Source organism: Saccopteryx leptura, chromosome 1, assembly GCF_036850995.1.
Source record: "Saccopteryx leptura isolate mSacLep1 chromosome 1, mSacLep1_pri_phased_curated, whole genome shotgun sequence".
NCBI classification, from domain to species: domain Eukaryota; kingdom Metazoa; phylum Chordata; class Mammalia; order Chiroptera; family Emballonuridae; genus Saccopteryx; species Saccopteryx leptura.
In genome coordinates, this window is record NC_089503.1 from 247,021,067 (window position 1) to 247,041,680 (window position 20,614).

The following is a 20,614-nucleotide window of genomic DNA, read 5'->3' on the forward strand; positions in this document are numbered from 1 at the left end:
TAATGAGGTAGTAGCTTTTATTATCCCCACTTTATAGATGAGGAATGGAGACCCAGAGAGTTTAAGGAATTTGCCCAAGGTCACACAGCTTGGAATTGAGATACCAGTCTTCCCCCAGAGCTGTATTACTATGAACATGATTTGGGCTTTTTTGGCTGGGTGGGGAGAGGGGAGAGTTAGTACATTGATTGAAAAAAAAGAAGAGAGAGAGAGAATAAGGAGAGAGAAGGAGAAAGAAATAAATGACTCATGAACCTCCTATAAAACATGATATAAGCTCAGTTTTATTTACTGTAGAAATGACCCTACATTTTTTCTCCTAGTTTGGAATCAATTCCTAACTTAGACTTTTCTGTACCCCCAAGAATTTCTGAGAAGTTATAGTCAGTGGTAAACCAAACAAATAACTTTAATTTCAAAAGCAGAATTATATTGACATCAAATCTTTCAAAACGTTTGTACAACTAAAAAAAGGGGGGGGGGCTCCAGATTCAGGGCATGTGTGTGTTTTGATAGATGCGTGGCACAAAGTCAAGTAGGGGAGAAGAGGGGACTGGCAAGTGTTAAAATGTCACACTGGGTATGAGGGTCTCAGAGGGGAATAGTGTTTGTTCTGAGCAGGGAGGAGCCTAGGTTGTGCTGGGGGGCTGGAGCCATAGTAGCAGCTGGGAGGCCTGGGGGAGGAAGTGGGGGAGAAGTTTGTCCTCCATCCTCCCACCCCCAGCACACACACCTGGCATCTGCCATCCCTCCCTCTACCTGCCCAGCTCCAGTTTCGCAGCAGGCAGCAGGAGTCAGGTTCAGCTTTTGTTCAGCTCCCCGAGGGAAGAAAGCAAACACCAGTGACTGCAGAAGTCCCACCTCATGTCTCTACGGACCTTTTATTCCTTCTCAGCACACACGGTCCAGCCCTTATACCTTGTTCTAGTCCTTCTCTGATGCCTGCTGTGCCCTCCCACTCCATTCTGCTTCTCTAATACCAGCCTTTTCTTCAAGGCCCTAGCAGATGGCAATATTTGCTCTGGGCCTTCTCCAGCCCTCTTTGAGCCTTAGTGTTTCTGTCTATCAAATAGGAGTTAACTAGAACTGTGAGCTACTAACCTGCTTCCCTTACTTCAGTTTTGAGAAAAATCCCACAAGAAAGAAGATTGGGGTTTTAGATACTTCCTCAACGCTTCCTGGAAAATCAGTCTCTTTCTTTCTCTCATATTTATTCTCCAGAGTCACTATTTCTTTAATTCATTCAACAAATGTTTATTAAGCACCTACTGTGTGCCAGCCTCTGTTTAGGTTCTTGTTTGGTTTAAAACTGTTCTTATTGTCTTGAAATTCTTATTAATTTTTTTTAAGTGAGAGGAGGGGAGATAGTGAGACAGACTCCCACATGTGCCCTGACCGGGATCCACCCAGCAACCCCTGTCTGGGGCCCACTCAGCAACCCCTGTCTAGGGCGGGTGCTCAAGTCAACCAAGGAGAGGAGAGGGGAAGAAAGAGGGAGGGGAAGAGAGAGAGAAGGGGAGAGAGAGGGGAAGAGAGGCAGATGGTCGCTTCTCAGTGCCTTGACTGGGGATCAAACCTGGGACATCTACATATTGGGCCACACTCTATCCACTGAGCAAACCAGCCAGGGGACATTCTTGTTAAGTTTTGAACAATTATTTTTCTATTGTACTGGGCCCTGCAAAATCTATCCCTAGTACCTGCTAGGGATACAGCAGTAACCAGGATAGACCGAAATTTATTCTCTTGTGGAAACAATGAAAAAAAAGAAAGAAAGAAACAGTGTTTTCAGGAAGGTACATAGTAATGACATCAGATGGTAATAAAAGCAATGAGAGTGACAAGGGTGGTCAGAGTAGACTCTCTGGAGGAGTGTCTTCCAGTGCAGACAAACAGTAAAGGAATCAGCCAGGTGGACAGTGGGGGAGGGGTGGTACTGAAGATGGAGGGCACAGCAAGAGCAAAGGCCTGGAGGTGGAATCAAGGTGTTTAAGGACCAGAAAAGAGGCCACTGTGGCAGGATGGATTGAACCAAAAATAATGTGTGTGAGGCAATGAGCTCAGGGAGTTGATAAAGGGGTATATTTACAGCAGGGGTGGGCACATTTTTCCTGTTAAGGGCCAGATAGTAAATATTTTTGGCTTCTTAGAAATTCCAACCTCAATTCTGCCATTGCAGCTTGGGAGCAGCCATAGGCCATCCTTTTTTTTTTATGTGAGAGAGAGAGATGTGTAGAGACAGACAGACAAACAAGAAGGGAGAGAGATGAGAAGCATCAACTCGTAGTTGCAGCACCTCTAGTTGTTCATTGATTGCTTTTCATACATGCCTTGATTGGGGGGCTCCAGGAAGCCAGTGACCCCTTGCTCAAGTCACTGACCTTGGGCTCAAGCCAGCGACCTTGGGCTTCAAGCCAGAGACCTTTAGGCTCAAGCCAGTGATCATGGGGATCATGTCTATGATCCCACGCTGAAGTCGATGACCCCGCGCTGAAGCTGGTGAACCTGTGCTCAAGCTGAAGACCTCAGGGTTTGAAACCTGGGTCCTCAGCATCCTAGGTCAATGCTCTACCACCACCAGTGAGGCAATCTTTCTTTCTTCCTTCCTTTCTTTCTTTCAAGTGCTTTTTAATTTAAATTGATTTAGAGAGAGAGGAATGTTACCTGTTGTTCCTCTTATTTATGCATTCATTGGTTGATTCTTTTTCTTTTTTCTTAAGTGAGAAGCAGGGAGGCAGAGATACAGACTCCCACATGCACCCGAATTGGATCCACTTGTCAAACCCCGTATGGGGCAATGCTCTGCCCAGTGGAGGCCATTGCTCCGTTACTCAGCAACCGAGTCATTTTTAGTGCCTAAAGTGTGGCCATGGAGTCATTCTCAGTGCCCAGGGTCAACTTGCTCCAACTGAGCCATGGCTGCAGGAGAGGAAGAGAGAGATAGAAAGAGAGAAGAGAGAGGGGGAAAGATGGAGAAGCAGATAGTTGCTTCTCCTGTGTGCCCTAACTGGGAATCAAACTCGGAACATCCACATGCCAGGCTGATTGATGCTCCACTTCTGAGCCAACCGGCCAGGGCCTCATTGGTTGATTCTTGTATGTGCCCTGACTGAGGATCGAACCTGCAATGTTGGCATATTGGGATGGTGCGCTAATCAACTGAGCTACCCAGCCCCAGGGCCCATAGACTGTCTTTAATGGATGGATGTGGTTTCATCCCAATAAAACTTTATTTATGGCCTGACCTGTGGTGGCGCAATGGATAAAGCGTCAACCTGGAATGCTGAGGTCACTGGTTTGAAACCCTGGCTTGCCCGGTCATGGCACATATGGAAGTTGATGCTTCCTGCTCCTCCCCTCCCCCCTTCTCTCTCTTCTCTAAAATGAACAAATAAAAATAAAATTAAAAAAAAACAAAAACAACTTTATTTATGGATGCTGAAATGTGAATTTCACATGATTTTCACATGTCATAAAATATTCTTTTGATTCCACCCCCCCCCCCATACACACACTCAACCACTTATAAGTGTAAAATCCATTCTGAGCTCTTGAGCCTAACAAACTAGGAGGGAGTGAGACTTGACTCAGAACTTCAGTGAGCGGATCCCCTGCCCTTAGAACTTCCTGGACCTTGTAAGCAGTCAGCATTTTTTTTTCCTTTTTTCTTTTTTAGAGAGAAGGAGAAGGGGAGAGAGACAGGAAGAGAGAGAGAGAGATGAGAAGCATCAACTTGTGACTGCTTCACTTTAGTTGTTCATTGATTGCTTCTTATATGTGCCTTGACTGGGGGTCTCCAGCCAAGCCAGTGACCCCTTGCCCAAGCCAGCAACCTCTGGGCTCAAGCCAACGACCATTGGATCATGTCAATGATCCCACATTCAAGCTGGCGACCCTGCACTCAAGCTGGTGACCTTGGGGTTTCAAACCTGGGTTCTCAGCGTCCCAGGTTGACACTCTATCCACTGTGCTACCGCTGGTCAGGCAGCAGTCTGCATTTTATGCTGAGTGAGGTTGCTGGAGGCTTTGGAGCAGGAGAAAGAGAGAGAATCTCCAGGATTTGCCATTAGATACACATTTATGGCACATTTACTATCTGCCAGGCACTGTGCTGAGTGCTTCACATATAGTATCTCATGTGGTCCTCCAATAACCCTCTGTGGTAGTTACTGTTTATTATGACACCTATTTCTCAGATGAGGAAAAGTGAAGTCCGAAACAGGTAAGTATCTTAGTGTAGTCACATAGGTAGTAGTACATATGGGGGTCCAGGGGGTGTGGCCCCAAATTCAAATTCAGGGTTATCAGACTGTGGAGCCCCACTGACAGTTGAGTGAGTGAATGAGGCAATGAATGAGTGAGCGAATGAATGATGGGTGAGTGAATGAATGAACCAGTGAGTGAACTGGGATGTCGGGGCAGCAGTGGGAGGCTCTGTCTGTCCAGGGCTCAGGCGAGTCACCTGCCACCCGGGTCAGCTTGAAGGAAGTGGAAACCGCACAGGCAGGCTGATCTTTGAAGATCCAGTGGGCAGCCTTCAGGGATGAGGGAGCCAGGCCCCTTGGCTGCATCCTCCTCATGGCAATCAGGTCAGGTCCGGCCTGTGCAGCAAAGCCTTTCCACCCTTCATCTCCCTACACCACCACCCATGCCCAGCCTAGCCCCGCCCCGCCCGCCCCGCCCCCTGGTTCTCCCCGCCCACACCCTTGGGGGTGGGGCCACCCAGAGGGGGACGAGCGGGTAAGGAGGGTAGGGAGGGACGGCGCTGGGGTTTGGCAACACCACTGGGTCAGAAGAGCTTAGGTAGGGCCTGCCCCTCCCTTTGGCCCCACTGGCCGAGGATGCTATGAAGCAGCTGTGTCTGTGCGCCACCACCTCCTTTGCGGTAGGGCCAGGGGAGGGGGCCGGGAGCCAGGGTATTGGGTCCTAACTCTCCCCACTCGGCCCCGCCCCTCCCCACCCCCTGACCAGCAAGGCCCCATCCACCCCCAGCCTCTGGGAAGGATGAGTTGGGAGGGGGCATAGGTTGGGGGGGTGGATGAGGCTTTGGGGGAGACAGATGGGGACTTTGAGGACAGTTGGGGACACTTAGAATAATTGAGAGGGCATTTGAAGGGAGAATTTCAGAGAATAGTTTTGGATGGGGTAATATTTTTTGCATAGGTAAGGTCCTTTAGAGGGACAATTTGGATGCTATTTTGGGGGACTGTTTTTTTGGAAAAGATTGATATTTGGAGAACAATTTCAGAGGACATTTGAGAGATTTGGGGGGAGGACATTTTGGGAACAGACGAGGTCATTTAGGGGAGTGATTTTAGAGAACATGTCAAGAACTTGGGGAAGACATTTTGGAATGCATTTCAGGCTATGGTTCTGGGGAACAGATCTTGGAGGACATTTGGGTGATAATTGTGGCATTTCAGGGGTGGGGGTAAAAGGATAGATGGCAGAGTATGGTTCTGAGGGACATTTAAAGCAACACCGTCAGGGGTTCCTTGGGAAGACTTCTGAGGGTGGTTTTGAAGGATGGACAGTGTTTCAGTTTGATAGAGTATTGTTGAAAAGGTGGCTGTTCACTAAGGGACATACTGGGCCTGGGTATGCAGGACAGTATTTGGAAAGATGCTGGGGACTTATCTGGGATGGTTTAATGGGAGGATGCTGGCACTGGGTGTTAGATGGACATTTGGGGCAATGGTCTAGGGACAGATGCTGTGGGGCACAGGCTCAGAGGACTCTGTCTCAGGCCCCCACCCAGGACCACCTCCCCCTGCAGCTGCGGCTCAGCCCCACCGACCTTGGCTCCTGCCCGCCCTGTGGTCCCTGCCCCATCCCGAAGCCGGCAGCCAGAGTCAGGCGCCAGGCAAGTGCCCAGGGGCGGGCGGTGAGAGCCCAGAGTCCCTGCCAGGGGGAGTGGGAAGGGGGCAATGGCTGCGTGACTCCATGGTCCCTGGGTGTGCCCCACAGAGCCAGGACTGGGGCAAAAGTGATGAGCGGCTGCTGCAGGCTGTGGAGAATAGTGATGCCTCGCGGGTGGCCTCTCTCATCGTCCGCAAGGGTCTGGTGCCCACGAAGCTGGACCCTGAGGGCAAGTCCGCGTGAGTGCCTATGACCTGGGGGGTATGATGGCTGAGGGGTGGCCACCCTGTGGCTGACCCCTCAACTCTGACCTCTAGATTCCACCTGGCGGCTATGAGGGGTGCGGCCAGCTGTCTGGAGGTGATGCTGGCACACGGCGCCAATGTCATGTGCACAGATGGGGCAGGTACTGCCCACCAGGCCCCAGGGGAGGGAGGAGGAACTCAGACCAGGTGCCCAGCCTGAGGGTCCAGCCAGGTCCTTCTTCATGTTCTCAGTAGCTTGCTGGAAAAGGGAGGGGGGTTCCTTTTAGTGCCCCCAGGCAGTCACAGAGGCATATCAGGCTGCAGTGCCCAAGGACAGGAACTATGGCTGTCACCAAGATAGGTGAGTCAACTTGTACATGAGGAGCAGCTGGGCTCAGGTAGCAGTTGAGTCAGAGGAAGTAGTTGGAACAGAGGAGTATGTAAGTTTGAGAAGTATCTGGGGGCATGAGAATAATTAGTAGACTTTGGAGGGAGTATCTGTGCATGTGGAGTAGCTGAGGTTTAGCAGTAGCTGGAGCTCTGGGAGTAGCTAGAACAAAAGGAGAATCTGGGTTTATGACTTAACTAGGGACCTGAGGAAAAAACTGAGATAGATTGCATGGCCAAAAGAAGTAGTTGGGACTCAAGTAATAACTAGGCCTGGGGCAGAGCCATATCTGAAGCTTCAGGCAACAGGCATAGTGTCAGGATGTGTAGAGTAACTACAGATTTGTAGAGTATCAAAGACGGACATAGCTGGCACACAGGATAGCAAGGGTGTACGGTAGGGGTCGGGAACCTTTTTGGCTGAGAGAGCCATGAATGCCACATATTTTAAAATGTGATTCCATGAGAGCCATACAACAACCCATGTACGTTATGCATTATCCAATAAAAATTTGGTGTTTTCCCAGAGGACAGCTGTGATTGGCTCCAGCCACCCGCAACTATGAACATGAGCAGTAGGAAATGAATGGAGTGTAATACATGAGAATGTTTTATGTTTTTAACAGTATTTTTTAAACTAATGGGATTTTTTTAATTAAAGATTTGTCTACAAGCCAGATGCAGCCATCAAAAGAGCCACATCTGGCTCACGAGCCATAGGTTCTCGACCCCTGGTGTATGGGTTAGCTAGGACATAGAGAACAACTATGGACTCTAAGGGGCATAGCTGGCACTTTGGTGTAGCTGAGCATGTAAAGCAGCTGGGGATATGGGAATTAGTTGGGGCAGTGAGGCTTGAGGAGTGGGTGGGTGTGGAGTGTAACTAAGATGAGATTGTCTGGGACATAGACTAGCTGGGGTTTAGAGAGTCTCTGATCACAGGGAGTAGCATGGTTTTTGAGAAGTACCTGGGTTTGGGGACTTGCTAGACACAGGGAAACTGAATCATCACAAATAGTTGACACAGGTTAAGGTATAATGTATCCTTGAGTATCTGGAGCCCTAGTAAATCCTCTCTCCCTTTCAGGTTACAATGCCCTTCACCTGGCCGCCAAGTATGGGCACCCACAGTGCTTGAAGCAACTGCTACAGGTCATTTCCTTTCTCATCTCAGTTATTCCCTGAACCCCAGATACTCCCCTGCCCTGACTATTCTGAATTACAGCAATTCCCTGAACTCTTATGTATGCCCTGAATCCTAGCTATTCCTTGACCACTTTTATGCTTGAGCTACTCCTTGGATAACTAGAGACTCCCTGAGTTGTCCAGATATTTCCCACTAGAAGATATACTCCCAATACCAGATGTTTCCTGAGCCCCAGTTTCTCCCAAACCCTAGGTGCTTTCTTGGCCAAAGTTACTCTTAGAGCTCCCATTTATTCCCCAAAGCCTCAGCTGCTTCTGAACTCCTAGCTATTCTCTTTTGCTCACCACCTTTTATAAAACAAAGAGTCACTCAGAGGCCAATGAGGAAACAGGCTCCACAGAGCAGGTAAGTAGGAGGGGAGGAAGAGGTGAGGCAAGGACCCTGAAATATAACAGAGCCAAGGAGGGGCAGGTCTTAGAGAAACCTGCAATGAAGAGGAATGGCTCCTCAAATGACCTAAACCCCACTCCTCAGGCGTCCTGTGTGGTGGATACTGTGGACAGCAGTGGGTGGACGGCCCTGCATCATGCAGGTGGGTGCAGCCCAGTCTTGCTCTGCCCAGAGGGTGCTAGACTTGGGGGCTATTCTACCCATGTCCCTGGAGACCTGCCTTCCTTCTCTTTCTTCCTTGCTGAATATCTGTGTGTCAGGCACTGGGCTCCAGCAACCCTTTGAGTCACAGGCAATGATCCCATTGGACAGACAAGTGATTGAGGTTCACCTACAAAAAAGTAGGGAGGACCTGGACTTTCTGAACCCCAAGCACAGCCTATGTATGCCAGACCTGGGGAGGATGCTGGAGGGATGACTAGCATCTAGTTTTCTTGGAGGAGCTCCTAGTGAATCTCAGGAAGGTTAAAGGTCCAGACAGCCTTTATGCTCATCAAATACAAACTTTCCCTGAGGGAGGGGAAGGGACCTACCCACTTGAGCCAGAACCCAGCCCTACATCTATTTACCATGCCCATGAGATTCTGGAATGGCTTTCACTGATGACTCCAGAAACATCCATCCTCTTGGGAACACAGAATAAATTTGGGTCTACTTGAGTTTTATTAACCATTTAAAAATTCCCTGCAGTTGAAGTATGCTGCCACCTAGTGGTGTCAATGCCTTTGGTCACATTATGGAAGCTCACTGATTTTTCATTCAGTAAATATTTCTCAAGTACCTGCTATTCTTTGTTCTAAGCATTAGAAATATAACAGCAAGAAATCCCGTACTCCCTCAGGCACACAACAGGTATCATGGTTTGTTGACTTGTCCAGACACCTCCCAGCAGAAAGCCCTTCCTTCTCTTTTTGAGTCTCTTATTACCCACACCATCTCACCTTGACCTTACCCAGCTTCCACTTCAAGACCGTTGCCCATGAAGTAACCTCTGCCTTCCCCCTTCCAGCCTGCCCAACCTGAGGGCAGGTTGATCCCTCTGGTAAACATGAACACTCTCTGTGTGAGGTTTTGGTACATAGTAACGACAGCATTGCTAGGTAAATCAAAGAGGGGAAATACATGAAAATCAACCCAAAGTTCTACTTTAAGAGAGAACAACAGCAGAATGTGGAAAGAGCTTGGGACAGGGAGTTGGCAGACCTGGGTCCTAATCATGGCTCTGCCTCTGACCTGTATGGGTGACCATGGACCTGGCTGGGCCTCAGTTTTATCATCTGTAAAATAGAATTCATACTTTTGTTTTTGATCTTCAGGGGAGGTGGGAATTCCTCATGAAATAAAAGATAAGAATCATACCCAGACTGAAGGCTCCCAGAAAATGTCTAAGCTTTACCCTACATACTCCTCATCCTTTCCTCTTTTTCCAGTGGCTGGCGGCTGCATCTCTTGTTCAGAAATGCTCTGCTCCTTCAAGGCACATCTGAATCCCCGAGATCGGGTGAGCCTCTGAGATCATTTGGGAAAAGATACTGTACTTGACACATGCTGCCACCAAGTGGTAGCATCCCAGGAACCCTTTGAAAAGTTTGGGAAAGTTCCAGGTGAAGTGCAGGGACAGTTATTTAGACTTTCCCACCTCCCAGGATCAGCCTCTGATGTTTCATTCCTCCCCCACTCTCACCAGCTGGGTACAACACCCCTCATCATAGCAGCTCAGATGTGTCACACAGATCTGTGCCGCCTCCTCCTGCAGCAGGGAGCCGCCGTGAATGACCAGGACCTGCAGGGCAGGTGAGTATCTCTCCTTCCAGCCATCCCACTGTGTGCTGTGAGACATTGTGAAGCCTCTTGATCTCTCTGGTTGGGGGGATCTAGTTGGCCTCCTCCCTCAACCCAGACTGGGTGTTGAGGAAGGTGTGGGGGGTTTGAGGATGTTCTTACCCTCTCATTAGCCCCCTCTCCTGGTAGGACGGCCCTCATGCTGGCCTGTGAGGGGGCCAGCCCTGAAACAGTGGAGGTGCTGCTGCAGGGAGGGGCCCAGCCAGGCATCACCGACGCGCTGGGCCAGGATGCTGCCCACTATGGCACCCTGGCAGGGGACAAACTTATCCTGCACCTCCTGCAGGAGGCAGCCCAGCGCCCCTCACCACCCAGCGGTATGCAAGCCCCGCCTCTAAGCAATTTCAGGCACCCTCCTTCTGAGCAGTTTCTTGCTACCCCTTTCTCTCCCTTCTGTGGATAGTTCCAAGGTATCCCTATATGCTGCATTATAGGAGGTTTCATGGCTCCCCTGATCCTACTCAGGACAGTTTCAAGGAGCACCAGAGCTTTTAGAATAGTCTAGGAGTCCATTCTACTTTCGTGACTCATCCTTATTCTTTGATCTTTGCCTTTTCTAAGAATTGGCATCCCACTTGTCCCATCCTGAAGATGCCACTGTCCTCTCTTTTTGAGATTTTCAAGGCTCCTCCTATCAATATTCTGCCAAAGTGATTGATTCCAGGTTAAAAATTCTGATCCCCACAAAAGTCCCCTGCATTCATTAATCCCCTTCCTTGGGTGGGGAATGGAGTCCCTGGAAACAGTGCCTGGTCCTGACCCACTTTTATTTCTCCCTTGCCCTCCTAGAGGATGACTCAGGCGAGGCATCATCTCAGGTATGGATCTCTAAGCAGTGAATGAGTCCCCATCCCTAAGCACACACTACCTTCCCCTTGCTCTGAGCTTTGTGGGAGTAGAAGGAAGAGATGGACCCCTACTTTGGGGTTTTGACTTGAAACGACTTGTGTGGGAAGAATGCTACTGTTAGGGCACATTGCCACCAAGTGGCAGCATCACCCACAGCATAACTCCCAGAACTGGGTGAGAACGTTGAGGGAATGGCGTCAAGTCATGGGGCTGGAGTGGGGTGGTGAGGGGAACTGATGTAGTCAGGAAAGGAGGCGGCTCTGGCCTCTTTCCCTCTCCCGGTTTACAGCACTTCAGTGCCACAGGGAAAGGGTACTTGGAGACAGTCTGGTCTAGCTGGGTAAAGTCCCAAGGCATAGGAAGGAGCAGAAAGTAAAGCATAAGACCTGGGACTCGTAGGGTACAGGGTTTCATCCCCACGTATGCTGGGACAAGTGAGGACCAGACAGAGGCAGGGACTTGCTCAGGATTACACAGGACAGGTCAGAGTTTGGGCTGGTGACAGATAGTGGGCTGTATGAGTTGATTTATCTGGGTGGGAGGCTGGCATGTCTCCCATGTGTCCCTTCACCCCCTCTCACCAGAACTCTGTGTCCAGCCATGAGAAGCAAGGGGCTCCCAAAAAGCGGAAGGCGCCGCAGCCCCCCACCAGCATCCCTGTGCCGGTGAGAGATGACCTGGCCAAGGAGAAGAATGGGGGTCCTCCAGGAATAGGAATGAGGGGGAGCTCCTGCTCAAATGTGGGATGGGACAGCTTTGTGCCTCATGTAAAAGTTGTGGGTCCTGGGGTTGGGGAACAGGATGATCATGATGCCTATGAGGAGATTGTGCGGCTGCGACAGGAGAGGGGCCGCCTGCTTCAGAAGATCCGGGGCCTGGAGCAGAACCAGGAACGGAAGAAGCAGGAGGTGAGAAGCAGCAGGGACACAGGCCTGGGACTCAGTCTGGAGTAGGCTGGGGGAAGACTTCAGTTCTGTGGGAAAGACTGCTCCTACCTCCCTACTCTCACCTTCCTCTCTTCCCCTTACCTACTCTGCTCTAACCTCATGGCCCTCCTCACTGTTCCTCCAACACACCAAGCACAATCCTGCCTCAAGGCCTTTGCATGTGCTGTTCCCTTTGCTTGGAACACTATTCTCTCATATCTTTTCACAGCTCCCTGCCTTACCTCCTTCAGATCTTTACTGAAAGACCCCTTGTCAAAAATACTTTTCCTGCCTGACCTGTGGTGGCGCAGTGGATAAAGCGTCGACCTGGAAATGCTGAGGTCGCCGGTTCGAAACCCTGGGCTTGTCTGGTCAAGGCACATATGGGAGTTGATGCTTCCAGCTCCTCTCCCCCTCTCTCTCTCTGTCTCTTCTCTCTTTCTCTCTCTCTGTCTTTCCTTCTCCTCTCTAAAAATGAATAAAAAAAAAATACTTTTCCTGCCCAACTTATTTTATTTTTTATTTTTTTATAAATGGTAGGTGTCTTTTTTTTTCTTTTTTTTTTTAAATTTTATTTATTCATTTTAGAGAGGAGAGAGAAAGGGAGAGAGAGAGACAGAGAGGGAGACAGAGAGGAGAGTGAGACAGAGAGAGAAGGTGGGGAGGACCTGGAAGCATCAACTCCCATATGTGCCTTGACCAGACAAGCCCAGGGTTTCAAACTGGCGACCTAAGCATTTCCAGGTTGACGCTTTATCCACTGCGCCACCACAGGTCAGGCCCTGCCCAACTTATTTAAAATTATAGCACTCCTCCATTCACTTCCCAGTTTCCTTTATTTTTATGTAAAGTACTTATTGCATTGAACATACTATATATTTTCTTGATGTTCATCCCAATTTGACTGTAAGCCTATGAGGGAAGACACAGTTAACAGTGCCTGGTTCACAGTAGATGCTTGATAAATATTTGTAGGATGGACAGATATTTGAGTGAGTTATTGAATGAGTGAACAGTGAATGAATTATTGGCCAAAAACGGGGTCTGGAACAAAGTAGGCACTCAATAAGTACTGTACTCAGTAATGCGTGAGCGGGCAGAGAAGTGCTGGGTGTGCAGTAGGTGCACAGCAGATGTCTGTGGTTGGATGGAGGGCTCCTAACTAGGAAGAGGGCCAGGGAGGTCCCCAGCCCAGATCCAAATCCTGTTCCTCCTTTCTTTCATAAGCTGCCAGAGACAGAGGCCAGCTCCCTTCACAGCCTGGAGAGACAGGTAGGTGGATGGTGGCAGGAGATCTGGACTCCCAGCTGCCCAGTGTTTCTTCATGGAGACCAGCTGAGCCTCCACTACCATCCTCCAGGTGCAAGAGCTGCAGCAGCTGCTGGCAGAGAAGCAGGAGGAGAAGGAGAGTCTGGGTCGGGAGGTGGAAAGTTTGCAGAGCCGGCTGTCCCTGCTAGAGGTGGGCTGGGTGGACAGTGGGGGTGAGGTCTCTCACGAATCAGTTGCATGACCACCGCACTGATACACATACAGTCTCACACACACACAACAAACACATACAATAGACACAACCACACATGGATAACACACATAATGGACACTTCCCAAAACACATAATCCCACATGCTCACATCCACACAGAATTGGACAACCATGCTCACATACATGTGGTCTTACACACATAACAGGCAAACAGACAACAAACAAACCAGTGAAAGCACAATCACACACACATCGCAAATACATGCATACAACAAACACTTCTCGTTCAGTTAGACACAGATAATACAAATACATGTATACACATTTTTTAAATACATAATTATACAAACATATTTCTATACACACTCAAAATGCAACCATACACACAACAGATTTAAACACAAGTACAGAATCATACACCATCACAGGAGCTCATACAGTAGAGGTGAGGGCCACTGCACACAGGGGCACACACATGTGCACACATGCTCACTGCAGACCCACCTCAAACCACACAGATGCACCCTTGCAAGGATGCACTCCACTGTTCCTCTCTCAGTCCCATGTGTGCTGGCTGTACATACAACCCATCATTGGGGTTATGGTCACACACTTGGGCAGTGATTGGGCCATTTACTAAGCTTCCTGGGGGCCTAGCATAGTCCTGGGCACAGAGTAGGCACTCAATACTTGTGTGCCATACACAGCCAGTTTGATGTTTGTAGGGAGTCAAACAGGCCTTTGAACACTTCTATCCACTCTAGATCCTGGGGGTTCATGGGGGTGGGAGGTGGGCAGGACCCCAAGCCAGACTTTGGGCCTACTTCCAGAATGAACGAGAGAACACCAGCTATGATGTGGCCACCCTGCAGGATGAGGAGGGTGAGCTGCCCGACTTTCCAGGTGAGCCACCACCTTGTCCTCGCCCCATGTACCCCCACCCTCCTGGTCCCTAGGGTCCCAGCAGACGGAGCTATTACCCACAGGCGTGGAGAGAGCTTAAAGATGAAAGGCAGGTTGGCCCTCACTTGTCATTTATTTCACATGCCCCGGGGGCCCCAAAGCACAGCTTCAGAACCCAGCTTCCATCCCTATGGCTTGGATCCTCAAGGTCTGACTCCATGCCCCTGCCTCTGCCAGGGGCCGAGACGATGCTCTCCAAGCAGCTAAACCAGTCAGCCCAGGAGCTCTTGGCCTCACTGCAAGAACAGGTCGCCACCCTCACCAGACAGAACCAGGAGCTGATGGAAAAGGTCCAGGTGGGGAAACTGAGGCCTGGGAGAGGGGGCTCGGGACAGATCTGAGGAATCATTCTCCCAGTGAGTTGGGGTAGACATGTGGGTGAGTCCATGGGCAGGGACGATGGCAAGACTACCCTGTGGCCCTGTGGCCTGTTCAGCTCTGCCGGTTCCCTCTCTCCCCACCCCTACCTCCAGATCCTGGAGAGCTTTGAGAAGGACGAAATGGAGGCAAATGGTTCAGCCGAGGTTGTCCCTCTGGCCCTCTATGATTCTCTCCGGGCTGAGTTTGACCAGCTGCGCAGGCAGCACGCTGAGGCTGTGCGGGCACTGGAGCAGCAGGAAGCACAGAAGATCCCCAGAGAAGAGAAGGTAGCCCCTGGGGAGCACATGGACACAGGAACCAAAACCACCAAAAATGGGCCAACAGAAACAGGGCTTAATGGCATCATGGCTCCAGAAAGCAGAGTTAATGGAGCTGAGACCACGGACGACGAGGCTGCAGAAGTTGAAACCAAGGAAGCCAAGACTTTGGAAGCAGCATCCACAGGGACCGAGGCCATGGAAACAAAACCCATGGACACTCAGGCCACGGAAACAGAGGGTGCAAGAGCGGAGGTCTTGGAAACAAAGGCTGAGGTCCCAGAAACAAAAACTCTAGAAGAAGGAGGAAACTTGGAAACAGAGGCCACAAACACGAAAGCAGTGGAACCAAAGATGAAGGCCAGTGGAGTGGGTGCTGTGGAAGGAGCACCCACAGGCACAAAGACCACAAACATGGAGCCCACCACCCCTAGGGTCCCCACTGGCCCCATCCTACACCCAGGCGCTGCCGAGGCATCAGAAAAGCTGCAGGCCGAGCTGGAGATCAGGATTCGTGGCTTGGAGGAGGCGCTCTGGCAGCGAGAGCGGGAGGCAGCCACTGAGCTGGAGGCAGCCCATGGCAAGGGCGAGGCCGCGGAGGCCGAGGCTGACCGGCTGCCGCTGCGGGAGCGGGTGTGTGAGGCTGAGGGGGGTGGGGCTGGTGGTGGAGGCAGCGGTGACACGGTCCAACTGCGGGCAGCCCTGGAGCAGGCCCGGGAGGACCTCCGAGACCGGGATTCCCGCCTCCGGGAGCTGGAGGCCACCTTGGCCTGGCTGGACGAGGCGCGGGCGGGCAGGCTGCTGGCGGAGGAGGAGGCTCGGGGCCTGCGGGCAGAGCTGGCCCAGCGGGAGGAGGTGCGGCTGGAGCAAATCCGGGAGCTGGAGGTGTTACGGGGGCAGCTGACCACTGCCACGGCCACTGAGGAGCAGCAGCGGGCAGCAGCCGCCGAGCTGAGCCAAGCTCGGGACGCAGCAGAGGCCCGGGCTGCTGAGCTGGCCGAGGCCTGCGAGGAGGCCCGGCGGGGCCTGACAGAGCTGCGCGAGGCCTCAGAGGTGCTCCGCCAGTCAGCAGTGCCAGCCTCCGAGCATCACCGCCTGCAGGAGGAGGCCCTGGAGCTGCGGGGCCGGGCGGCCAGCCTGGAGCAGGAGGTGGTGGCCACAGGCAAGGAGGCAGCCCGACTGCGGGCCGAACTGGAGCGGGAGCGTGTGGGCAGCGTGGCCCGCTTGGAGCACGAGCGCATAGTGGGTGCACTTCAGGCTGATGTGACTCGGCTGGAGGGGCAGCTGGAGGAGCTAGGACGCCGCCACGAGAAGACCAGCGCTGAGGTCTTCCAGGTGAGCGTGGCCAGGCCCCATTATGCACACCCAGCAGCCACTTGGTCATCTGTTTTGACCCTGCAGCCAAGGGATGTTTCAATCCCATAGATTTCAATCCTGCAGACACTTGATCCTGCCAGGGTTTCCAGGCCAACCTTTGACCCTGGGGCCATCCTGACCTCTTGGATGTTTCAACTTTGTTTTCTTCTTCTTCTTTTTTCTTTTCTTTTATTTGTATTTTCTGCTTTAAAATCTTTTGGCAGTTTTGACCCCATCATTTTTCTAATTATTAGCACTTTTTACAATTCATTTATAAAACCTGTTTGTATTCCAAAGTCACAGAGAAATTCTTGTGCGTTTTCTGACCGCATCTTTATTGTTTTCATTTCACAATCTTTTTTATGCTTTGGCTCTAATTGTCTGTATGCTTTGAGGTAGGGATTAATGTTTACTTTTTTTTTTTTTTTTTTTTTTTTTTTTTTTTTTTTTGCAAGCAGTGAATTGGGGGTTTTGCCCTGATTTTTTTTTTTTTTTTTTTTTTTTTACCAAATACCCATTTTCTCTGCTGGTCAAAATGAGCCGATAGTTTTTTTCAGCTGGGTCTTTTGAGATTGTCATTTTATCTTATGATCATTTTGATGCTTCAACCCATTCTAGAGGAGGATGTCATGCACAGGGATTTTTTAAAATCTCATTTTGAACCCAGTGGATTTTTATGCTAAGTTGTTTTTGTTAAGAAATTAAATTTAATGGGGTAACATTGATCAATAAGGTTTCAGGTAGACATTTCTATAGCATTTAAACTGTTAACTGTATTGTGTGTCCATCACCCAAATTCAAGTCATTTTCCATCACCATATATTTGTCTCTCTTTACTCCTTTTTACACCAATATTTGTCCTCTCCTCCCAACGCCTACCCCCTGGTAACCACTTCACTTTTATCTGTGTCCATGAGTCTCTGTTTTGTATCCCACCTATGTGTGAAATCATATAGTTCTTAGCTTTTTCTGATTTACTTATTTCACTCAGTATAATGTTCCCAAGGTCCATCCATGTTGTCATAAATGACAGTATATCATCATTTCTTATGGTTGAGTAGTATTCCATAGTATATGTGTACCACATCTTCTTTATCTAGTCCTCTATCGAGGAACACTTTGGTTGTTTCCATGTCTTGACTACTGTGAACAATGATGCAGTGAACATGGGGGTGCATGGGTCTTTGTGTACCAATGTTTGGGGGATTTGGGGATAGATACCCAGTAGAAGGATTGCTGGGTCATATGGAAATACTATTCTCAATTTTTTGAGGAACCACCATACTGTCTTCTGTAATGGCTATACCAGTTTACATTCCCACCAGCAGTGAATGAGGGTTCCTTTTTCTCCACAGCCCCTTCAACACTTGTTATTACCTGTCTTGTTGATAATAGCTAATCTAACAGGTGTGAGGTGGTATCTCATTGTGGTTTTGATTTGCATTTCTCTAAAAGCTAGATGAGCATCTTTTCATATATCTATTTGTTGTTTGTATGTCTTCATGGGAGAAGTGTCTGTTCAGGTCCTCTCCCCATTTATTTTTATTTTTTATTTTTCTTAAGTGAGAAGTGGGGAGGCAGAGAGACAGACTCCCACATGTGCCTGACTGAGATACACCAGCAAGCCCACCAGGGGACAATGCTCTGCCTATATAGGGTGTTGCTCCGTTGCAACCAGAGCCATTCTAGTGCCTGAGGCGGAGGCCATGGAATCATCCTCAGCACCTGGCCAACTTTGCCAACTTTGCTCCAATGGAGCCTTGGCTGCGGGAGGGGAAGAGAGAGACAGAGAGGAAGGAGAGGGGGAGGGGTGGAGAAGCAGATGGGCGCTTCTCCTGTGTGCCCTGGCCAGGAATCGAACCCAAGACTTCCACACACCAGGCCGATGCTCTACCACTGAACCAACTGACCAAGGCCTTCCTATTTTTAATTGGATTATTTGCTTGTTTGTTGCTGAGCTTTGTAAGTTCTTTATATATTTTGGGTATTAATCTCTTATCAGAGCTGTTGTTTGTGAGTATCATCTTCCATTTGGTTGGAAGCTTTTTTAATTTGTTGTCAGGTTTCTTTTTCTTTTAACCCAGGGATATTTATTTTTGTCCTGACAGTGGACCTTTTGACTCTATCTTTTCCCTCAAATAAAAAAAAAAAATTTGGTCCTGGCCAGTTGGCTTAGTGGTAGAGCGTCTGCCTGGCATGCAGGAGTCCCGGGTTTGATTCCCGGCCAGGGCACACAGGAGAAGCGCCCATCTTCTTCTCCACCCCTCCCCCTCTCCTTCCTCTCTGTCTCTCTCTTCCCCTCCTGCAGCCAGGTGGATCTGGGTCAGGTGCATGCGGGGAGTCTGTCTGACTACCTCCCTGTTTCCAACTTCAGAAAAAATAAATTTAGGAACTGTTTTAACAAATATGTAAATAAGAAGCTACATTAATTGTCAGGAAAGCATTTTTCTCTCTGAATTTCTATCTACTTACCCATATAATGGAGTTTACAATAGTTCCTAATCTTCACATGAAAAGTAGGTGGTTTAATTTATATTAGCTACTTAGGACAGTGATGGTACAAATGACCAATACATGACAGCTAAGATTACTCTTTTTCCAAATTTATTATATTAACTAGTTAAATTCTTTTTTTTTTTTTTTTTTGTATTTTTCTGAAGTTGGAAACGGGGAGGCAGTCAGACAGACTCCTGCATGTGCCCGACCAGGATCCACCCATCATGCCCACCAGGGGATGATGCTCTGCCCATCTGGGGCATCACTCTGTTGCAACCAGAGCCATTCTAGTGCCTGAGGCAGAGGCCATAGAGCCATCCTCAGCACCCAGGCCAACTTTGCTCCAATGGAGCCTTGGCTGCGGGAGGGGAAGAGAGAGAGAGGAAGGAGAGGGGGAGGGGTGGAGAAGCAGATGGGCGCTTCTGTGTGCCCTGGCCGGGAATTGAACCCGGGACTCCTGCACACCAGGCCAACGCTCTACCACTGAGCCAACCTGCCAGGGCCCAACTAGTTAAATTCTTGATCACAGTCCAACCTAACTATGGCCATCTTCCTGGATGGCTTTGCAATTTTACCTTCCTCCTGATCACTTTCTTTTTCAAGTAAACTTGGCAAGTCTGATTTGATTTATCAATCACTTTAGGACTTACTTAAATTGTTAATGGTAACCAATCTATATTAATTAGAATATCCAATTATTATCTATTTTTCCCTGGAGTTGTTATTTCTATAAAGACCAGTGTTCCCCTTAGGATCAATTTTTGCAAATTTAATATTGCTCTGATCTTGATGTTTTTGTGAGAATGCAGTCACCAACTTTTGGACATCTGTTTGCTTTTCATCCAAATTCTTTTTTCTTTCATTTTGTAAGAAATTACAAACCTTCAACCACTGGCAGAGGGGAAAAAAAAATTAACGGTAATAATAATAATAATAATAATATCACCAACTTGAATATAGCACTTACTTTTTGCCAGGTATTGTTCTAAGCGTATTCCATGTATTTGCTCATTTTATCTTCACAACCACCCTATGAAGTGGGAGCTATTATTATTCTTGTTTTACATATAAGGAAACTGAGGCACAGAGAAGTTAAGTCACTCGTCTAAGGTCACACAGCTAGCAGAATAGAGATGTTTGGCAGGGTCAGAATATTCATAGTACTCTGGTGAATTCAGAACTTCCCTAAGTCAAGCTCCTCAAGATCAAAAAGGGCTTGAATGTCCTCAGGCCAAAATAGAGGGTCAGAGGAACTCTAAGGTCCTGGCATCTTTAGGTCAGAGTGTCCTAAGGGTCGCATGTGGGCTTGGGCCACAGGTGCAGCGTGAGGCATTATTCATGAAGAGTGAACGACATGCGGCTGAGGCCCAGCTAGCCACGGCAGAGCAGCAGCTGCGGGGACTACGCACTGAGGCTGAGAAGGCACGCCAGGCTCAGAGCCGTGCCCAGGAGGCCCTGGACAGGGCCAAAGAAAAGGACAAGAAGGTAGGTCCTTTTTTCCTATACTTAGGGGGCCCCACTGAGTAGAGATTAGGGGGAATCTAAGAATGTCCCAGTAAAAGGGTTCTGGGGAAATGAGGCCAATTTTTAGACAGGAGACTGAGGCACAGAAAAAGTAGGAGACAACTGTCTGATCAGGTGGTGGCGCAGTGGATAGAGTGTTGGACTACAATGTGGAGGACCCAGGTTGGAAACCCCGAGGTCACCAGCTTGAGTGAGGTCTCATCTGGTTTGAGCAAGGCTCACCAGCTTTGAGCCCAAGGTTGCTGGCTTAAGCAAGGGGTCACTCTGTCTGCTGTAGCCCCCCCCCCCCCCGGTCAAGGCACATATGAGTAAGCAATCAATGAACAACTAAGGTGCTGCAACAAAGAATTGATGCTTTTCATCTCTCTCCCTTCCTGTATGTCTGTCCCTATCTGTACCTGTATGTCCCTCTCTCTTTGTCCCTGTCACAAAAAAAAAAAGAAGAAAGAA

The 20,614-nt window shown here is 49.3% G+C and overlaps 1 protein-coding gene across 20 annotated transcripts in view; it reads left to right on the forward strand.

The window, feature by feature from the left end:
• The window catches only part of ANKRD24 (ankyrin repeat domain 24), a 28,513-nt gene that overhangs the window by 3,920 nt on the left and 3,979 nt on the right, over positions 1–20,614 (forward strand). For 7 of the 20 annotated variants that reach the window (XM_066344188.1, XM_066344153.1, XM_066344179.1 and 4 more), the window contains 17 exons: positions 5,747–5,863; positions 5,968–6,098; positions 6,177–6,265; positions 7,579–7,643; positions 8,173–8,230; positions 9,519–9,589; positions 9,776–9,882; positions 10,060–10,247; positions 10,720–10,748; positions 11,364–11,444; positions 11,580–11,687; positions 12,933–12,977; positions 13,066–13,164; positions 14,018–14,090; positions 14,328–14,446; positions 14,624–16,123; positions 19,958–20,125. In XM_066344188.1, the coding sequence (XP_066200285.1) occupies positions 5,747–5,863; positions 5,968–6,098; positions 6,177–6,265; positions 7,579–7,643; positions 8,173–8,230; positions 9,519–9,589; positions 9,776–9,882; positions 10,060–10,247; positions 10,720–10,748; positions 11,364–11,444; positions 11,580–11,687; positions 12,933–12,977; positions 13,066–13,164; positions 14,018–14,090; positions 14,328–14,446; positions 14,624–16,123; positions 19,958–20,125 (3,048 nt within the window). Of the gene's footprint in view, positions 1–4,494; positions 4,590–4,760; positions 4,886–5,105; positions 5,864–5,967; positions 6,099–6,176; positions 6,266–7,578; positions 7,644–8,172; positions 8,231–9,518; positions 9,590–9,775; positions 9,883–10,059; positions 10,248–10,719; positions 10,749–11,363; positions 11,445–11,579; positions 11,688–12,932; positions 12,978–13,065; positions 13,165–14,017; positions 14,091–14,327; positions 14,447–14,623; positions 16,124–19,957; positions 20,126–20,614 lie in introns of those variants that run through there. The other 13 variants (XM_066344220.1, XM_066344247.1, XM_066344229.1 and 10 more) reach the window with 7 other exon arrangements.